At 39.0% G+C, this 20,861-nt stretch overlaps 2 protein-coding genes across 3 annotated transcripts; one reads left to right on the top strand and one right to left on the bottom strand.

Annotated features, from left to right (window-relative positions):
- The first annotated feature begins 1,409 nt into the window (after positions 1–1,409).
- On the top strand, positions 1,410–4,449 carry gpr101 (G protein-coupled receptor 101). The gene has a single exon (XM_026145088.2). It carries the CDS (start codon positions 1,549–1,551, stop codon positions 2,890–2,892), a length of 1,344 nt encoding a protein of 447 aa, XP_026000873.1. The 5' UTR covers positions 1,410–1,548; the 3' UTR covers positions 2,893–4,449.
- Positions 4,450–5,022: 573 nt separating this feature from the next.
- Positions 5,023–17,152, bottom strand: tm9sf5 (transmembrane 9 superfamily protein member 5). Of its 2 annotated transcripts, XM_026145071.2 has the most exons (18): positions 16,839–17,152; positions 15,628–15,695; positions 15,428–15,521; positions 15,202–15,332; positions 14,899–15,028; positions 11,535–11,662; positions 11,266–11,380; positions 11,070–11,149; positions 10,859–10,964; positions 10,293–10,340; positions 9,811–9,943; positions 9,449–9,568; positions 9,284–9,341; positions 8,973–9,132; positions 8,740–8,891; positions 8,543–8,654; positions 8,268–8,439; positions 5,023–6,035 (listed from the first exon to the last, which is right to left on the bottom strand). In XM_026145071.2, the coding sequence occupies exons 1-18, from the start codon at positions 16,977–16,979 to the stop codon at positions 5,968–5,970; spliced, it is 2,016 nt and encodes a 671-aa protein (XP_026000856.1). In that variant the 5' UTR covers positions 16,980–17,152; the 3' UTR covers positions 5,023–5,967. The 2 variants fall into 2 exon arrangements, with proteins under 2 accessions (XP_026000856.1, XP_026000862.1); XM_026145077.2 differs by lacking the exon at positions 10,293–10,340.
- Between the last annotated feature and the right edge of the window lie 3,709 nt (positions 17,153–20,861).

Raw genomic sequence — 20,861 nt, forward strand, 5'->3', positions numbered from 1 at the left:
CCATGCAGACTGGGCCAGCCAATGCTTCAGTTTACTGCAATGTATCCAGCCAGCCAGACATCCATTTTCTTCCACTTGTCCAATTCAGGGTTGCAGGAAGCTGGAGACTATTACAGCTGTCATGGGGCAGAATGTAATATAATCAAAAAGCATAACAAGTAAGCTAGTGCCATACTCAGCACTGTAATTACCAAAAGACGGTACAAAATATGAATCTGAATTACAGTGTGTAGCCTACCTAGTGTGTATTTCACCACAGGCCATAGCTAGAGTGTTAAAATATGGACACCCTTGAAAAGTATAATTCCAAATGCTCTGGAGGAATGCCCGCAGCGGAGGTCCTATTCTGTTATCTCCTCGGACAGCTATCCTATCATGTGAAGCTCACACAAGCAGCCATCTGATTGAATCACTTGTTACCTAGGAGATCTGAAGGACTGACTGAGACCTTGATAACGTGTAACTACACCATTCATATTTTTCATTAACCAGTTTTTGCAACAGAACAAAGCAACAAATACACGAGTTATTCTTGTTTTTGTTTTTTTTATTTGATTTTTTTTTTTCATTTCGGAGGGGGTGCATTTACATCCTGAAGACTTGTTTTTTTTTTTTTAACTAGGATAATATTTGCGATTCTACCATGTATTAAAAACTGTTGCACGGGAATGCTGAAACGCATTTGCACCCTCATAACAAAAGAGGGAAAACGGATGGGAGGGGGTCGGTGACAGGCTCCAGCGGGGGGGGGGAGATTTCTGTGCAGGTGTCCTTGTATTTTCTGACACCTCGGAGACAGGACTCGACCGTAAGTAGCCTAAGACTGTTGAGGAAGAATCAAAGCTGATAACATAATAAATGTTTGATCTGCCATGAAATCCGAAAAGAGCAGCAACGGAAAGATATGCTCGTCTGGATGAGAGACCCCCGCTGGGTGAAGACACGCAGCGTATGTTAGCTGAGCCGTGAAAGCTCGCTGCCATTGACTGGAGCTCAGGCTGAAATGGGAGCAAAGCGATGAAGACCGATCGCAGGGGAGTGAGCATCCTCGAGCAAAAATATCGCATCACTGATCATTTCACGTTATTAGACATCAATTCCAGATTAGCAGAACGCGATATTTGCCACTACCCGGACAATTCGCCGTCGATGCAAAGGGTTTGAACGGTGGCATTTATCTCTTTTTTTCCCTTCTGTTTTTCATTCTGCAGATGTGCGCTGCAAGAGGAATATGGCCTGTTCGATGGGTGAAATGTTGAGGGATTAATCACTGATCATGATGAAAAGCAAATCAGTGCTGACCATTTCCAGCTACTCGTGGATGAGTCTTCTGGACTATTTTCACATGTTATGGATGATATGTCACGTTAGATGAAATGTATTTCAGGACAGTGTGCACCTGAAAATCACTGACTAAGACTACCTGCTACAGCAGCTTATTGTTCTCACTCCCTAAAGATCAAAGCACCCCACAGCTGCTTTTCTCTCCTGTTTAGGATGGGACTAACCTGACTTTATGTTAACACTCTGCTGGGCGTCACATGAACAATGTCAAGTTCTCAGCAGCCTGATGTGGGCACAAATGTCACTGATGTTCCTGGGCAGCTTGGTTTCACCAGCTCCAATCAGGGCCCGGTCTGGTCCTCCATTGTTAACAGTGTGGTGAAGATGGTGCTCATATCTCTGATTGTCTGCGTGTCTTTGTTTGGGAATGTGATTGTTCTGCTGGTGTTCCAAAGGAAGCCTCAGCTCCTTCATGTGGCCAACCGCTTTGTCCTCAACCTCCTCCTGGCAGACCTACTTCAGACTATATTAGTCATGCCCTTTGCTATTGCAGCTACCATGCCAAGTGTGTGGCCTCTGGATGCTCGGCTGTGCCAGGCCCTGGTGGTGCTCATGCACTTGTTTGCATTTGCAGGGGTTAACACCATTATAGTTGTGTCTGTGGATCGCTACCTGGCAATTATTCACCCTCTTTCTTATCCCACTCGCATGACCCCTCACTTGGGCACCAACCTGATCATCTGCACCTGGGTGCTCAGTTTCCTGCAGAGCACACCTCCTCTCTATGGCTGGGGGACCATAGACTTTGACCAACATCACAATATCTGCTCAGTGGTGTGGTCTTCTAGTCTGTCCTACTCTGCTGTGGTGTCTACCTTTTCTTTCTGGCTTCCTGTGCTCATCATGCTCGGATGTTACTGGATGGTTTTCAGGGCAGCCCGGAGGCAGAACGCTCTTGTACACCCCATACAGACACAGTCCTACTCTCAACCCTGCCCGCAGGACTTCCAGGCACCTAGCAGCCCACAGCAGCGATGCCAGCCCCAGCAGCCCAGTTCACCGGAGGGACCTTACTCAGCCAGAAGATACCCAGTTCGAGTTAGACACAGGCGTTTTCACTACCACTGCAAGGCAGCCCGTGTGGTTTTTGTGATCATGGCTTCATACATCTTCAGCATGGGTCCTTACACCATTCTGAATACTATATCTATGTTCACCAGAGCAGCTATACCCTCATGGTTATCCTCCCTTGCCCTTGTACTCTTCTTTTTACAGTGCTGCCTACATCCTTATATTTATGGCTACATGCACCGTAGTGTAAGAAAGGAATTTCTGGCTTTACTCTGTGGGTTGTTCTGCAAGCAGGGCCGTCCCAACCAGAGCTCTGCTGTGGAAAGCTGCTTCACTACGACTGAGGGACGCTCCACCGCTCACCCTCACCTGCCCAGCTTGGCTGCTCGAATCGTCCCCCTGCGGACATGGGAAGAGTGCACAACATCGTCCTCTCCCACTTTTGAGAGGAAGTCGAGAGACAGTCGTAAGGAGACCACCTCTACCAGTATCAGCTCTGAGAAGGAACTTACAGTCAACAGCAAACAAAGCACATAAACTGCCATGCATCAGACAGACCATAGTTGCTCTTACTTTAGGACGCTGTCATGCAGCATGTTCATAGTTCTCAGCAGGTCGCTGGAATTACAAACAGAAGTATCATCATTTATCACCAACATATGATATTTTACCACTTTGTTAAAATCTCTGTTAAGTTATTGCTACTGGGAAAAACCTAGGCACAGTAGTTGTTGTGTTAATGTGTAAAAGAACAAATTGTAGGAAAGAGTTATTGTGTTTCATATGTAAATGCATTTTTAAGCGTTACCACATGTGCCACATAAAGACTGTGTGCAGCTGTTAAAGTTTGTGCAATCCATCATTCTTGCAAACATAATAATGCTTGCGAGAGTGAACTCACTACTGTTATTTAAAATGGGCATTTAAATCAGTCTAAATTCAAATTATTCTCAATCTGCACGTGTAAAATAGGAAGTTGCTCTTATGTTCGGACCACTCTAATTATCAGATGTCTCTGATGGCGTGTAAATCTGCTGTATCCACACAATTGTCTCCTTTAAACTTTTTGTGTCCTGCTGGAGGTGCAGGATAGCGGACCTTGTCTGCAAGCAAATTTTGCTTGTAATTTTCCAACTCAGGGTATTGCTTGTAGGAAAAAAAAGGAATAGATCCCACCTTGAACCTCGGGTGGGAGAATATGTGTTAAAGTCCCTATCACAGTGACTGCTCTTAGTCGCAAAGCGCCTTTTGAAAAAACAATTAGAAAAGTGATTTATTGTGCCTGTCAGTGAGAGCTTACAAGTGTTGGTGATTCCCTTTCTCTCATGGGATGGCCACACATTCACGTTTGTCTTAGTCCTTTGTTTCTTTTATCTACAGCGTAACTGATGTGGAAATTTTCCTTTTATTTCATACCACTTAATATTTGGACTCGGTGTTTGATGCCTTTCAAATGTTGGCGTGGGGAAAGGGGCGAGTATTTTTGTGTGATAAAAACATGCATGTTGCAAGATCTTTAACAGATTTCTTATATTCCATTGAGCACTTGTAGACTTGTGATGATACCTCATGATAAAGTATTTCTAAAGGAAAAGAAACTGTGTGCCTAAAGCCACGGATGCTTGCCACGACTCCTCTCAGAGAAAGGTAAATCATTAAGTTAGAAGTTTGCTATGATCCATCACCATATTATGTGCATTTATTTAAGTGTCTAGTGCCAAGTTTCTAGGTACCTTCTCAGAAAATGAAAAGAAAAAAAAGATTTGGCACAATGTGCTCCTGGTGTATTCTTATCACTAGACTGTCGTAGTTTCTGAGATCTGTAATGTACTTCACCTTGAACTATTTAACAGGTTACTGAGCAAATTCAAACTACAGTATTAAAAGTTGACAATCAAACTTGGGTAACGAGTTTGTTAGAGGCTCTGTAAAGGACAGTGTGTGTTTAAGTATACTAAAATATAAGATAAAATGTTTAATAGCCTTTGAAAAGTGCATATTTTTGTGATTTCTATTGTGCTTTTGTAATATTTTCATTTTCATTATTTAACATCAAACATTGTCTGTTGTTTAATAAAAGTACATTATATGTAATGCGTACAAAAGCATGACTTTACATGCAACATACCAAAAAATGCTTGAGTATCAGGCTGGCTTTAGGTTTGAGAAGGATCTTAAAAAGCACATTGAGCTATTTGCATTCCTTCCTGGATCTCTTTATAATCTGCTGACTTTTGAGTGGGTTAATAACAGAATTTAAGACTAAATCTACAAACCTTGTTGGACTTAAGAAGTGTTCAATTTTTAAACCCTTACTTAAGTACATGTTTCACAATTTGAGGTTACATGTTTTGCACAATATTTTGTTTTAAAATAAGAAATTTATGATTAGATTTTTTTTTATAAAATATTCAATCACTATCTGTGACTGAGGAGCTAGGGCAGGGCTAAGAGTAGCACATTGCACTGCATCAATAATTATCTCTTTTACAGCGTTCCCCCAAGCACATTATTTTGCCTTTTGATTTTGCTCCAGCCAAGAAAACGAATCAGCTGAACGATAAATATTACTAGACTTATATCAATACACAAATAGTAAGAAACACTGTTTGTGGTAGGAATTGTTTTAGGTGTTCTAAAGGCTAAAAGAGAAAAGCATGACCTTGGTTTGGAATTCACTGCGTTTATTTGTAAAATGTTATCACCTTGGGTGATGGTGCCACACTGCTTGAAGCAAAAAGCAGCAGTGTTTTTATGTAGTTAACAGTTCAGCAAACCACCTATTAAAATCTAAAGAGGTACATCTCGAAAGTGCATAATGCACCTGACCAGTAAAGTCATGGACTACTTTATGATTAACTAGGTGACCATGTCTACTGTTGAGAAACAAATCGGGAGCCTAATATGCAACACACTGCAGCACATAGCTCTATGATACAGATGTGCGTCGTAACCAAGAGTACCCTCTGATTTATACAAACTCAAACTCCAAGAAGATGAACATGTATCATAGCACTGTGAGTGTTTTATATAATTTCTAAACTACAATACAGGCTGATATTTTTACTTTTAAAACAAACCAGAGAAAAGAAAGAAAAGAAAAATATAACTCCCAAAGAAGGTTCCATAATGGTGACAATCTTTAACTTGCATTCTCTCCCTCACTCTCTATACAGTATATGTACACACATTTTTTTAATCATTAAAGTACAGGTAAAGAAAAAAAAAATGAATTTTAGCCGTAAGGGAATAGAACAGATAAATACATAACATTTTACCTTCCTTAGAAAATTAAAGTAAAAACATTCCCACACACACATTGCTCACTATGACAGCTAGATCATTGGAACCCAGGCTGATTTTCAAGGCGCCATTCAAATTATTACAAGTCAACAGTAAATGCGAAATTATATATATTTTTAAAAAGAAAATAGCAACAGAGGTTTAAAGCACAAAAAGAGGACGGGCTCTGCTCATCAGGGGGGTTTTCTATGATAAGTGATGGTTTTTCAGTTCAGGTCGAATCAGACCTCAGGCCTTTGTCACAAAACCAGCATTGGGGAGGCCAGTGCTGTCGCATCTAGGAGTTAGTCCTTTCACAGAGTTCTTCAGTCAGTCCACTTTGACCACGCTGTAGATCTTATTTACAAACCAGAAGCAGGCGAAGAAGCCAATTGTACCTGAGAATAAAAGACAGGTTAGAATGAACAAAGTGTTATACAGAGACCATCTGTAGACAATGGTGCAATTGTAATAGTAACTTAAATATAATAAATAATAAATAGTTACCCGCCTCTATAACTACAATTCTTGCATCATTCATCATGAATAAAATACAAAGTCAGTGAAAGACAACAATATTTTTAGAAGATTTTAGCAAATGCAAAAATGCATACAAGACAGCCAGTTGGTGTCACTGCCCAACAAATTTCATCCACTAAAAGGTAGAAAATAAGAGATTTTCAGTATTGGGTCTGCAATTTCCAATGCAAAACCAGCATCAGTGCTTAATTTTGTCAACGAAAGAGCATATTTGCATGAGCTCTGAAATGCTGATAAGGCAGACTGGTAAAAATCCCACATCAACTGGGTATAAAAGTCCTATCTGACTACTCAATGAGGGCCACGCAGTCCAATCCCGAATTAAGCAGAGATCAAAGTTGGGATGAGGTGAAAGCCAGACAAGAAAATAAAAAGTTTTTAAAAAGGGATATAGTAGGGATTAGCATTATTTGGATCAAAACTGGAAGTAAGGAGGGAAACTGTTTTTCCCCTTGAATCCTTGGATTACTTCTTGGTGATAATCTTGACATCTTATCCCCTTGGGACTTACAGCTCTGCCTTAAAACATTGTCAAACAGTGTTGCAGTGACAAGCAAAGCTGCAGTCTTACTTTTATCTGACCGACTGACAGTATAACACCAGAAAACTATGTCATCATTCGACACATGGCGAGCCGGATATCTTTAGGCAGCCAACAGACTAGGCGTGTATTTCCTGGTTATCTAGTATTTAATATGTTCCTCTTTCTACACACACTCTTACTTTGATTTCAGTTAAAGCGCAAGAAAATTTGATGACATCAAAGACTTACTACTATATCAACATACGTCAATCTTTATGTGAAGTCTTAAAAATGTTCTATTTATCTTAGCAGTGTGATCATGGGTTCGGTACATAAATTGTGTAAACCCTAAATAGAACTAGACAAGCCCAGAGTAGAGAAAACTATATTAACAAAGAAGGTCAGTGAGTGTGGACAAATGTATCACAATCCATGACAATGCATGAATGTGGTCTTGATCTGCATAACAAAAGAACAAAAATAAAAGAAACCCCCTGAGAAAAGTGGGCTCCATCTTGTCAAACTGGAAAACCATAGAGACAAAAACTGACCCAAATAAATCTGCAAAACTAGATCTGACCAAGAGGGACTCCTCCCAGTCTCTGATTTTCATTACACTTCAGAGAGACTAAAAATAAAATTATTCTGATTGGGCCATTGCAAATAACTGTTATTTAACAGGATTTAACACTGTGCTTCTCTACAGCCAGTAACAATAAAAGGAAAGAAGCCGACACTCAATATATGACAAGTAAACAAAGGTTGCACAGTAGTAGTACAGCTGCCTGGAATAAATATTATATGAACAGGATGTTGAATCCTCCTTTTACAGGTGACTGATGCAAATTGTAATCTCTGACCCAGAGAACAAACATTGAACTTCGCATGTATAAATGACACACCTCTTTCCACCAAAGACGTGCGATTAGCTCTCAGAGCTTTTTCATTCGTCAGAAATAAAGATCAGATAAGCTTTTTTTTTTTAGAAAAAGGATGTTCAGTGCAATTAACATATGTGCAGCAGTATCTAAACTCTCTCTGTAATTAAGTCCTGACTACAAGCTGCAGTGTGATAAGACTTTGTATTGAGGTTACTGAGACTTAAATTAGTCCAAGATTTATTGTCGATGCACCCATAGAATTATAAAATCCCATGTCATCTAGCTGAGTTATCCTCTTCACAAATTCATGTGTCCACACTGTCCACCCGGGAAAATGACAACAATATCCTATCAGCCTTTTACAGCCAGTAGTAGTTTTTCCTGACAATTTGGACATGACAAAAGGCTGTATTTCTGCAAGTTAAGCTAAAGCATTTTAACAGGGTGCAAGTGCTTAAAGTAATTAACCCACTGACATAGAGGAATCTAATGAACCAAGTAAAGACATTGTGTTCGTTTTTCAAGTCTCAGTTAAACATTGTAAACACAACTGTTTTCCCCTTCAGTGGCCATAGTATTTGGAGCATTATGCGAGCCCTTTATTTTAAAATCATCTATATGCCAAGGTAACTAGATACTAACAGTAGCTCCTAAAAGAGCTCATTTTTGAAAAGTAAAGACCACACCTGTGAAGAGGAAGAAGATCAGGACCATAATCATCGTGTATCCAAAGTAGAGTATAGTACTGGCCATTCCAATGATTTGCAGCTTTGAGAAGAAGTAGTGTACAGCATAGATAAACAGATAGACTGCTGTAAAGCCGCTGGTCAGGAAGGATCGCCACCACCAGTGGTAGTCCTTAACACATAGGACAAAGAATGACTTGTTAGAATTCAGTAATAATGTAATAATGACACGTCAACTAAAGCCAGAACCTGGGGGACACACAAAATTCAGGTACCTCAGCACAAAGGTGGAAGTAGCAGAGCAGAATTGTTGCCTCAGAGCAGGTGATGAGCAGAATGATGAAAACCAGGAACAGGAATCCAAACATGTAGTACATCTGATGAGACCTGAAACAAACACAACATATTAATGAATATATGGAAAATTGTGGCACAAAAGCAAAATCCGGAGAGAGAATTCCTGTTTTTGTACCAAATGCTGTTGAGAATGAAGAAAAGCTGAATGAAGATGCAGCCAAAGGGGAGGATGCCACCCATCACTATACCAGGGATGGGTTTGGTGAAGAAGGACTGCTCAGGTATTTGACGGGGGATTTGGTTTGTTCGCACTGGTTGCTCAATTGCCTGCACAGAAGCAAATTGACACATTTAGTTACCAATCAGTTTTAACTGATTGCATAAGAATAATTAAGCAGGTTAACTCACTGGTTTCTTGAATCCAAAGTAGGCACCAACAAAGGTGAGGGGTACAGAGATTCCAAACCACAGGGCCAAAATGGCAACCAGAGTACCAAAGGGGATTGCAGCTGAGGAGCCCTCCCCCCATAGGATCAGATTCATCAAGAAGAAGTCTGCAAATACAATTCTAGGGAGGGGAAGTGGACAAAGATACACATGAGAGGAATAATAGCAGTTCACAAGGTAAATAAAAGGAGATTAACCGCAACACTCAAGGACAGAGCTGAAGTGCGACTGAGACTAATGAGTAGCAGATAAACAAATAAGAGTAAACATACCCTGGGCACAAGAGTGCAGTTAGCAATACGTTTGTCTTCCACTTTTCACCTCCGAAAGCTGAAAAGAAAAGAAAAAAGAATGAGAATTTCATGGTAAGAATCACAAAGTTTTGTTATCCTGTATATATGGACTCTAATGATTGAAAGTCATCACTGGACTCTTACTTTTGTAAAGACGTGCTGACACATAACCAGCAGGTGTACCCAGGAGAACCCAGAGTACCACTGCACAAGTCATGAGAGCCCCTCTGTTGGCCGGTGACAGGAAACCCAGACAGGCGAGGACTACAGTAAACAAACATTCATCAGTGCAGTCATCCATACATAGAATCACAATTGTAATTGAAATGCAAAAGTATCAGAAAACTTCACTTCTATCAGCTGCCCCATTACTTTAGACTCTACAATCCAACTTTGGCTTGACAGAGTCTTTGTTATGATTATTATTGCTGGATGCTTAAAGGTAAATATATGTTGATGGGGTCTTTGTTAAGGATATTTAGGGTGAAATGTGAAATAGTCCTTACAGAGAGTAATGAAAGTCATGATGAAGATCTGCGTTCCCTGTCCAAGGAAAACAGACAGCAACATCCCTTTCCTAGGGGGACGGAAAACATCCCCATGCACCTGCTTCCAACCAGATTCCTCCTGTGCATCCTCCTGGGAAGGTCAATATGCAAAAATATACAATTAATTAGGTATTTGATACTTCATTTAAATGAACTTAAATGATAAAAAGCTTAAGATTTACCAACTACTAAATACTGAAAAAAAAAGTGAAAGAGGTAAAGATTAAGAAGGTTTTTACCAAAAGCTTTAAAATGAGGTGTAGAAGGAAAAAAAGCGCAGTAAATTCTAAATTATTTGCCTATTTCTTTAAACCTGCATTTTATAGAAGTTTTAACGTACAGTTCCCACACCACATTTTATATTTTGGTCGAATGTTTCTGCAATGACACACACCCAGCACCCTAAATGTTTTGTTTAAAACAGATCTCGACAAGCTTACATATAGAGTAGATTTTTCCTTGGTCGATGGAACCTTTATCAAGTCTCCCTGTGAAATGTAACAAAATATTTATAATTCTGGATTTATCTTATTAGACTGAGTGGTAGCTTACATTTCAGAATTAATTATTAGCCATATAACTTTGATGAAGATGATTTGTAGGCACCGTGTTACTACTAGCCATAAGATTTCAGAGTCTAATGCTCGTCACTTAAATGTTTTAGATAAAATGTAAATATTTCATTATGAACTAGAACCACAACCATTAAGTAACCTTATAAATGCTAATAAAATTGTGGAGTAGAATATACACAACAGCGCACAGACACCAAGATAGAAACAAAGCTGCTCCTTAGAGCAGGCTGTTGCCTTAGAAAGACAAAGTTTTCATTGATATTGCTAAAGTTTCATTCTCACTTAATATAGTTTACTTTTTACTTTAAAACAAGAACTGATTATAGTTAAATTACCTAATAAAATAACATCTGGTCTCTTTGAGGTTAATACTAACAACTGCAGCTCACATATATGCTGCACCAATAAGACAGAGACTTTAGTGTCTTTACCTGGTCCACCTGGTTGTATCTGGCAATGTCCTTGTGCAGAGTTCTCAGCATGATCATGGCAACCATTCCAGACAGGAACAGCACAATGACCAAGGAGTTCATGATACTGGAAAAACAACAAGATATACCCCACGTTAGCAAACAGGCATCACGAGCAGGAGAGTCTGAGAGAAATATTTTTGGGTAAACAATGTAAAACACATCTTCAGACCTAAACCACTGGATGTTGGTGTGAGGCATGGAGACCAGGATGTAGTCCCACCTAGATGCCCATTTGATAGTATTGTCTTCCTGTTGGGGGGAAATTAAATCACAATTTTAGTTTTCTTTTTTTCCCCCACTCATAGTTGCAAAGAAATCTGTATATATTAGTTACATGTAATCAGTATTAAAGTTAGGAGGCCTACCTCAAATGTCACAGCGTAGGTGTAAATAATTGACACATCACCATTAAACTCTGCAGGGACCTCCATTGGGTTGCCTCCATCACAATTTAGGTTTTTCTCATCTGTATGTTTGATACTGTTGTGTACAAAACAAAACAGCATCATGTCAGATTAATACTGAATGTCATTCATGACATAGTGTGGTTGGTTTTGTTGTCATTCAGCTGCAACGTCAATGTAGACTAGCTCAAAATTCGGTGCTATCACATCTACTACAAACGCAGCTTTACCTCTTTGGCTCCAGAGTTGCAGCAACCAGTCGAGCTCCTGTCCATCCCTCTTGTTTGCCGCTGTGGTACTTGATCTTGATGTCCACATGATTGAAGACGTAAAATGTGTTCTTCTTGTTGAACTCAGACTGAAATAAATAGGATTATAAATATGATTATGATCATAACTGCAAATGTATCAAATTAATTATTTTTATTAATATTAAATATAAATGTAATTTTCTTAAATTAACAATTACAAAGACGAACGCACGGAGTGACAGGGTTCATACACCTTTTTCAGGGTCAAATTCAAGCACTTTTTATAAACCTTCAAGGTCCCTTTTCAAGCTTTTCCAGCACATCATAGTTCAATTCAACATAAGACTTTAAGAATGCACAAGCATCTACTTAAAATCTATTGAATTTATCATCTGTGATATTATTATGTACAATCCCAATGTATTTTGTATCTCCCTTAAATAAACAGGCAGCCTTAAAGTATGAAATATTCGTATGCAAATACACATATAAATGTGTGTACTGTCTCAGTGGCTGATTGTGCCCCACAGGCCTCAGTGTGAGCTTGAAGACATTTATAATGTTTAAGTAGTTTAATGTGTAGGTGCTGACGATAAACACATTTTGAATGAAAGCCGGGGAACTTTGGTAGCACAGAAACAAGTGGCTATTCTTTGTGACCATATGGATCGGTCCCTCATTTTACCATTATTTCAAATACTCAAAAAAGCTGGTGTCCAGGGTATAATTGGCCGTTTTTGACTACTTTTGATTTGGCCTCTATATTTCACCTTTAAAAACTGTTTATCTTGCCAATCTGTTATTTTCTCATTTTGACAAACTGCATCAGCACAATTTATATAAATTCAGACAAAATTTAAAATACAAGTAGAAAGTGATATTTTTGACTGTAAAAACCACACACATGTTTAACGAATGATTTTCATAACTTGAAATGCAAATAGAAATTGTACATTTTTAAAAATACGCACAAGTTTTGCAAACAACAAAGTTATATGGTACTATTTACCTAAAAATGCAGCCAAGGCTCAGACGTTTTTTATATAACCATTTAAAACTATTTACAGAACAATCAGTTGTTCTGCATCAAATAAGAAGGCACAAAAATTATTTATGCAGCTCCAAAAAAAGTTTGTGTCACTATAACACAGATGAGAACAGCACAGGGATAAACCTGCAGGTCTGACAGCAGGTGTGTCACTCAGCGTTTACACTGCAATCTGCCTTTGGTGGCTTTTTTGCAGCAACTGTGAAATTCACTAGTAGAACTGACACACAAAACAATGACTACACTACACACTAACTACACAAGACAACACACTAACTTGAGACTCCAAACACTGTAAACGTCACAAATTTCTCATGTATCAAAACTCTCTCGCTCTCTCTCTTTCGCTCACTCCTAAAACTTCCCCCTCTTCCCAAACAACCAGATGCCACATGTTGCCATATAATTTTTTTGATTGGTCGACATGGTACATTTTTCCACCAATAGGAGTGTTTTTTCTTTTCTCACTCACAAGCAAAGCGTGTTTGCTTGCGCTCTCCTTAGAAAACACAGTTTTTACCGTTTCTTCCCAGAGTAAACGCCACTGTTTTATTAAAAACAAAAAACATCGGTTTTACGTGGCCTATCAACACAATTTAAAAACTGGTATATAGTTTGAAGTCCGCATGTTTGACCCAAGTTGAAATGGAGACTCTGGGTCCGTCAACCCCAGAGGGTTAATCAGAAAGCCTTAAGTTGGCTAGTTATGTATCAGGCTAATGTTTAAAGCTTTCATTCGAGTAAATTAACTAATATCACTGCTAAGTAATGTTAGCTAAGTTCACAGCATTTTATATAATAGTGCTGCCATACTGCATCACACTCAGTATATTTAAATCATTTCTCCAGCGAGTTTGATAGGACTCACCTATCATGCGACTGGAGAGCGCAAACTCCGCTCTTGTCGTTTTCCATCAAACACATTAAAACAGCAACCTACAGTATGTTAGCGCACTCATCCCCGACTGGCCGAGGGAGGGGCGGGGTTACACGTTGAAACAGACAGAGGCGCAAGGCAGCCCAGGCGGGGAAATTTTGCTTTTACATTTTGCGACTCATTTCATTTCTCTATCTGATAAGAAAACTATTCAATCAGATAGTTGTTTGTGGTGCTTAAAAGTACAGTTACACTTTCAAGTACTTTTAAGCACCACATCTGAAATTCAAGCACTTTTCAAACCTTGAAAAGACAACATTAGAATTCAAGTATTTCAAGCACCCATACGAACCCTGGAGTGATCCGCGGTAACTTGCTAACGGAGATTTGCCGCATTAATGTCATTTTAACAAGATTAACCCTGACAGCACTAATTTACACACATACACACTCCAATGGACGCAAGCAACTTAGGGTTCAGTATCTTGCCTAAGGATACTTTGACATGTAAACTGGTGCCAAATAACAATACCTAACCTAATACTCATAGGATGTCATTCTTTCTCTCTGTTACAAGTCCTGCTAATCAAACAGAGCTGGTTAGTCTTCTTTTGTGGAAGGTGAATAAAGGTCAAGACAACTTCTCTGATAAGTGCTGAGTGAAACAAGTCTTTTCTTACTTAAATATTCAGTCAACCAGAACAGCATCTGAGTCCCTTTTGTCTTTTGTCAGCGGCTTTTTTTTTGTTTCCTGATTAAAACAACACAATAACTAAATAAAAACTAATGCACAAGGACAAAAACTATGTTGAAATGTATTGACACAAAAACAAAATAGTAGTAGTACAACTACTCAACTGCTACAACTGCTCAATGTTTCTCATGAAAATGCAACAAAATGGCAACACTTGGGAGAAGAGTAGATATATGGACACATGTTGCATTCAATGTCAAGGAAAACAAGACATTTTGTAAACCATGTGGTGCAACTCACCAGTAAAAACACAAACTTTTAAACTTTATTATTTAGCCAAATGAATAAATTTTAGATTTAGTCTATTATAATCTTATGATATTTAACCAACTAAAACTAGACTCAAACTAAAAGAATGACAAAAACAAAATAAATTTTTAGTCAAAAGTCTGTGACTAAAACTAAATCAACACTTGCTGTCAAAATGAGCACCTTACCGCCCATTCGTGTTGCCAGTAAGTCTGAGTGAAGCTCAAATCAATGAAGTGGCTGATTGACAGAAGGTAAGATAGACTGGGTGTTGTGTGTGTTACATTATAAATGTTCTGTCACACCTTTGCTTACATTCCTTTACTGATAATAACCATAATTTACATTCCTTCTTGTTTTTGTCCAGTGATATGTTCTGTATCCACATCACAATTATTTAAAGCCAGAAACTCACATTGATCACACATGCATCCTTAGCCCTGCCATCTCCTGCAACAAGGCAGCCAATGGGGAAACCTGGATTGCAGTACTTCTGACCATCTTCCACATCATAGCACCAAGTAACTGGCATGTTGTCAATGATCCTGTAAAAGAAAAAAGAAGAAAGAAAGAAAAAAGAAGAAAAAAATGGGGTTAACTTCAACCTTGATGCATACAGTTTATTAACATTTTCATCCATTGTACAAGCAAGTACTGCAAAACACAAAGCATACACAAAAAAGAAAGCGTGGTACTACAGTGTGGTACTACTACTAACCAGTGGTGCTGATAGTTCAGCTGCATTCCCATTTTAATAAAGTCCAGTTTAGCTATATCATCCTTATTTCCTTGCTTGTAGGTTTTTGTGGAGCACACCAGCTTGCATTTAAAACCTTGATTAAATTTAAACTGGGGAGAAAAAAAAGAAGATCAGGGTCATGTTACATCAACAGGATATAGTAAACAAACAAGAGTTAATTCACACTGTTCCTGATAACACCCACCTTGTATGGTGAAGACTCAATTCGTTCACCAAACAGTACCTGTCCAAGGTTCTCAGAAGGCCTTAATTCTTTGACATCTTTGCAAAAGTCAAACCTTTAACGAAGTTTCAGATTGTCACACACATAGAAAGGATCACAATGAGACAAAAAAGGCCAGTCAAATGCAATTAAGAGAAAAAAAAACATTAAATGCTACTTACACGTCATACTCATAAGGCAGAACTGATTCCACTGAGTCTAGGCGATTGACAAACAGCTGAATATCTGTCTGTTAAAAAAAAGAAAGAAACACTTGTGGATTGGTAATTCTATAGCACCTTTCTACTGAATTTGAGCACTCAAAGCGCTTTCTATAACAAGTCTCATTTATCCAATCATACACATGCACCATACGCACTTAATCTATGCCTATGCCACACACACCAACTGATGCATCAAGGAGAACTCAGAGTCCAGTTTCTAGACCAAGGATACTCTGATATGCAGAGTAGAGGAGCTGGGGAATCCATAGCCACCCTTCTTTAATTCCTTTTCTTTATTTAAATTTAACAAAGCTGCCTTACAAGCCAATTTGTGAGCAAAAAACAACCAAAGTCCTTGTTATGAGTGCTGAATAGTTAGGCAGTTAATACATGCATGGTTTTTAATAAATATGTACCAATTTGTGGTACATGACAAAGCATTTGTGGGAGGAAAAAAAACTGTCTTAATGTAATGTGTTGGACCAATACTGGGTGTCAGAACAGGTTAAAAGCCACTTATTATTGATTGTAAAAGAATCTGGACTCTACTGGAGGACGTCAATCGTCTATAAAGTTTTTCCATTCAGTAATACCCGAAGCCTTGTAATCCCTATGGATATTGGCACTGTTATTCTAACAAAACTACAAGTTGAAGGCGTTCTATGTACATGTATGTATTGATTTACACTCACCCTTCCTTAACACACTAGTTGCCCGAAATTGCGCTTGTAAAATGCCTGTAAATGCATAACAGAGCCACCAGCCCCCTCTGACTAAGAGGGTCAAACGTTCAGGTACTTCCTGTAATTCAGGTGTATAACGGCTTTTATTTCATCGCAACTGGACATCGTCAGGTTATCATTCAGTAATTGAACCAGCCCGATTGTGCTAAGTCTCATGCTAGACTGGTAAAAACAGTAATTCCAGTCAGAAAGAATTTTATTTAGTTGGCACTAGCAGTCAGCGCAAATAAAAAAAAAAACAATTAACAATGCGCCAGAATATTTGCCTACGCTCCTGTTCCAGGCAATAGCCGAGGCCTAGGAGAGGGCTGTCCAACTAGCATGAGTAGGTAAGATTAGGAGACTGATATAGAAAACGCTAAATACCAATTCATCATCACATTTACTACGTTACATAACAATTTGAGTCGTAGGAATCAACCATACCTGGCAGTCTTCACCAGCTTTGGATTCTTCATCACAAAAACTCACTGGGGCTAAACCCGGAAGATAGAACGCCGAGAATGAACGGATATATAGGGCTAACAAACAAACAAGCGCAAAACTAAAATGTATCCGCATCCTCATTTTATTGCGGACACGGTTCTTCGAAGATTTTGTTTGCTACTTGGGGTTTCTTCTTCGAAAGAAACGTAACGGCTGCTAGCAACGACGAGCTATATGCTAGGTCCCTGGCTTGCAGAAACAGCAACTGAGCTGAACGGTCTGGAACAACCAGCACGGCGCTTACGTCCACCTCTGTCAAGCTATGCGGAAGTCACAAGACGTATACCGGATGTTAAAATATTTTACCCTCAAAATAAATGTATATAATAATTAAGCTGTTACCTCTAAAGATTTAAAGAATTAATAACTGGTGTATATATGCCAGGGGTATGTTTTAGGTTACTTTATTTTGAATAAAAACAAATTAAAAGTACAATTCCATACGTTAATGCGCTTTTTATGCTTTTAATTTAACAGGAGAAAATCGGAAGTCAATGACACCGTGGAATTAAGACTGACGTTGCTTATTGATAACTCATAGCAGTCCTTGTTTTCAATCAAGCATTCGTAAAAGTTGGAAAATGACATACTTATAATCCATAATGTAAGCTATAAGAGAACCAACAGCAAGAGAAAATGCGTTTGAAACAATACCGAGAAAGCAAAGGTTCATTTTAAATGTAAAGTATAAATAACTGCAAGCTAAACCCGGAACGGGCAAATGCATTCTACAGGGTGGGCCATTTATATGGATACATACATATACACCGTAATAAAATGGGAATGGTTGGTGATATTAAAGTCCTGTTTGTGGCACATTAGTATATGTGAGGGGGCAAACTCCTCAAGATGGGTGGTGGCCATTTAGAAGTTGGCCATTTTGGATACAACTTTTGTTTTTTCAGTAGGAAGAGGGCCATGTGACACATCAAACTTATTGGTAATGTCACAAGAAAAACAATGGTGTTTAGTTTCAATGTAACTTTATTCTTTCATGAGTTATTTACAAATTTATCTTTGTTCACAGCCATTGACATGTCGAAGAGGTTAACACGTGAGGAGCGGATCGAAATTGTGTTGATATCTGGTGAACGCAGTAACCGGGTCATTTCAATGCAAGACACCCTACAAGACCACCCATCTCCCATGCTACAGTTAGCAAACTGCGTGCTAAGTTTCGTGAAACTGGTTCAGTGTTGGATTTGCCAAAATGTGGACGCAAGAAAACTGTCACTAATGAAGAAACATCAGTGGCTGTCCTAGCTTCATTCAGCAAGAGCCCACAGCGTAGCACTCGCCGCATGTCACTGGAGAGTGGCATTAGTCGAACATCCCTTCGGCGGATATTAGCTACTCACAAATGGCACCCTTACAAACTCCAGCTACTGCAGCATCTCAACGAGGATGACCCAGATCGGCGCACAGAATTTGCAGAATGGACAAAACAAATTGGAACAGGGCCCTCAGTTCACGCAGAAGATTTCGTTCAGTGATCAGGCAAACTTTTATGTGAATGGTGAAGTTAACAAACAAAACCACCGCTATTGGTCTGACACTAACCCACATTGGATGGATCCCTCCAAGACTGTTGGAACAACAAAAATGAGCGGTTTGGTGTGGTATATGGGGTACAACGATAGTGGGTCCATTCTTCATCAATGGAAACCTCAAGGCCACTAGATATCTGAAATTGCTACATGATGATGTGTTTCCCGCTTTATGCACTGAAGCTGGCACGTTCCCTGAGTTTTTCCAGCAAGATGGTGCACCACCACATTATGGGTGCCAGGTCCGAGCTTTCCTAGATGAACAGTTTCCTGGAAAGTGGATTGGTCTCCCGATCTGACCCCCTTAGACTTTTATCTTTGGGGTCATCTGAAGGCAATTGTCTATGGTGTGAAGATACGAGATGTGCAGCACCTGAAACTATGGATACTGGATGCCTGTGCTGGCATTTCTCCTGCGGTGTTGCTATCAGTGTGTGAAGAGTGGGAGAAGAGGGTTGCATTGACAATGCAACACAATGGGCAGCACATTGAACACATTTTATAAGTGGTCAGAAACTTGTAAATAACTCATGAAAGAATAAAGTTACGTTGAAACCAAGCACACCATTGTTTTTCTTGTGACATTACCAATAAGTTTGATGTGTCACATGGCCCTCTTCCTATTGAAAAAACAAAAGTTGTATCCAAGATGGCCGACTTCTAAATGGCCACCACCCATCTTGAGGAGTTTGCCCCCTCACATATACTAATGTGCCACAAACAGGACTTTAATATCACCAACCATTCCCATTTTATTACAGTGTATCCATATAAATGGCCCACCCTGTACTGCATTGGTTTTATGAAAGCTTCGCTATTCAGTTCATAGCTGAACTGAAGAAACATTATGAGAGGTGAAACATTTTAACAAACTTAAAACATTCCTCCTTTTTTAAGCTCTTAATGCTGTTCAAGTCCCCTATTAAAAAGGGCACTGTAACTGCAACTTTATTGAACATAAACATTCTTTATAGTTAGAAAACAATATGGAAGCATTTGCTTTTTAAACACATAAAATTTTAATGTTTTTACCAAGCAAGCATCTATAAAAACATGAACATTTATTGTTACTCATGGTTTTTCTTGCCAATCGGTTGCAGCAGATGGCTGCACCTCCCTGAGCTGGCTCTGCTGGTTCCACTGGCTCTGCTGGTTCTGCTGGTTCTGCTTTCCTGCTGAAAGGGAATTCGTCCTTGTGATTGTTGAAATATGCTTGCTCATAGTATGTTATTGGATTGTTGGGGTTTTCTCAAAAAATGTAGGATCTTAAGGAACCTTAAGTATAAAGCACCTTGAGGTGACTGTTCTTCCCAATTGGCACATTCTAAACAGGGATAAGTTAATATGGGACTGACTGAATTATCTGCAGTTTTGTAATTCAATTTGATTTAAATAACTTGTATGAGACAACATCTTTTAATTCAACATCCTTTTTTTAACAATTTAATTTTACATACAAAAGATAGTATATTCAAGAAAAACCTAGTGCATTATAAAATGGGAATAGTCGCCAATTACAATACAACTACAATTATTTTGTCTACACAGCCATCATCCAGTCTGTCCTGTGTGTCTGGTTCCACTCAGCCACGAAGCAGGACACTCCCAGACAAACTCTTTCAACTGCTGCCTTCAGGCAGGCGCTACAGTGTTGTTTGCCAAAACCAGCTACCACAGAAACAGTTTATTCCCCAGGCTGTCACTCTGATGAACACTGTGAAATGACCCACTGTTATATCATTCAGGTCATATAAACATATGCAGTTTTGCACTCATTGTTTGTATAGTTTCTTAAGACCTATCTATTATATACCACTGTTTTGGTGTGCTCATACATGTTGTGTATCACTGTCACATGTGTTTTTGCCCCTCCTGATAGTCCTTACACATTGTTATTGAAAATTTGTACACTTCTCCATTCCTCAGGCATCCCATGATTAAAAAAATCCACTGCTCTCTCTCTTAGACATCTCTATACCTACACAGATATATCAATTCAACCAGCTGGCTTTCTAATGATTAAGAAAATTACTAATACCCTTAAATGTAGCTTATCATTATATTATAAAATTTGCTTGCCAACTATTAACTCATGTGTTCATAATGATATTTTAATTTTTTTTTAAAATTTAAATAGTGCCAAATCACAACAGTCACCACAAGGTGAAACAGAAAGAAACTCCAGGCAGAACCAGGCTCTGGCAGAACCAGGCCCAGGGAGGGGCAGCCACATGCTGTGACCAGTTGTGGAAGAGAGTGGAAGAGAGTCATATTTTAAAAATAAACTAATGATTCAGTGCATAGTTTAAAAATAACTAATGGTTAAAAGCCTTCAGTTAATCCAAAATGCTGTAGCAAGAGTACTGACAGGAAGTAGAAAGAGAGAGCATGTTTCTCCAGTATTGGCTTCCCTTCA

Source organism: Astatotilapia calliptera, chromosome 2 (assembly GCF_964374335.1).
Source record: "Astatotilapia calliptera chromosome 2, fAstCal68.1, whole genome shotgun sequence".
NCBI lineage: Eukaryota > Metazoa > Chordata > Actinopteri > Cichliformes > Cichlidae > Astatotilapia > Astatotilapia calliptera.

Bases quoted from the DNA above. Each gene is read 5' to 3' on its own strand.
- tm9sf5 (XM_026145071.2), bottom strand. From the start codon at position 16,979: ATGAGGATGCGGATACATTTTAGTTTTGCGCTTGTTTGTTTGTTAGCC. The intron at 9,569-9,810 runs GTAAGGACTATT...TGTTTACTGTAG, and splicing joins CATGACTTTCATTACTCTCT to TCCTCGCCTGTCTGGGTTTC. The intron at 8,440-8,542 runs GTACCTGAATTT...CTATGTGTTAAG, and splicing joins ACTTCCACCTTTGTGCTGAG to GACTACCACTGGTGGTGGCG.
- gpr101 (XM_026145088.2), top strand. From the start codon at position 1,549: ATGTCAAGTTCTCAGCAGCCTGATGTGGGCACAAATGTCACTGATGTT.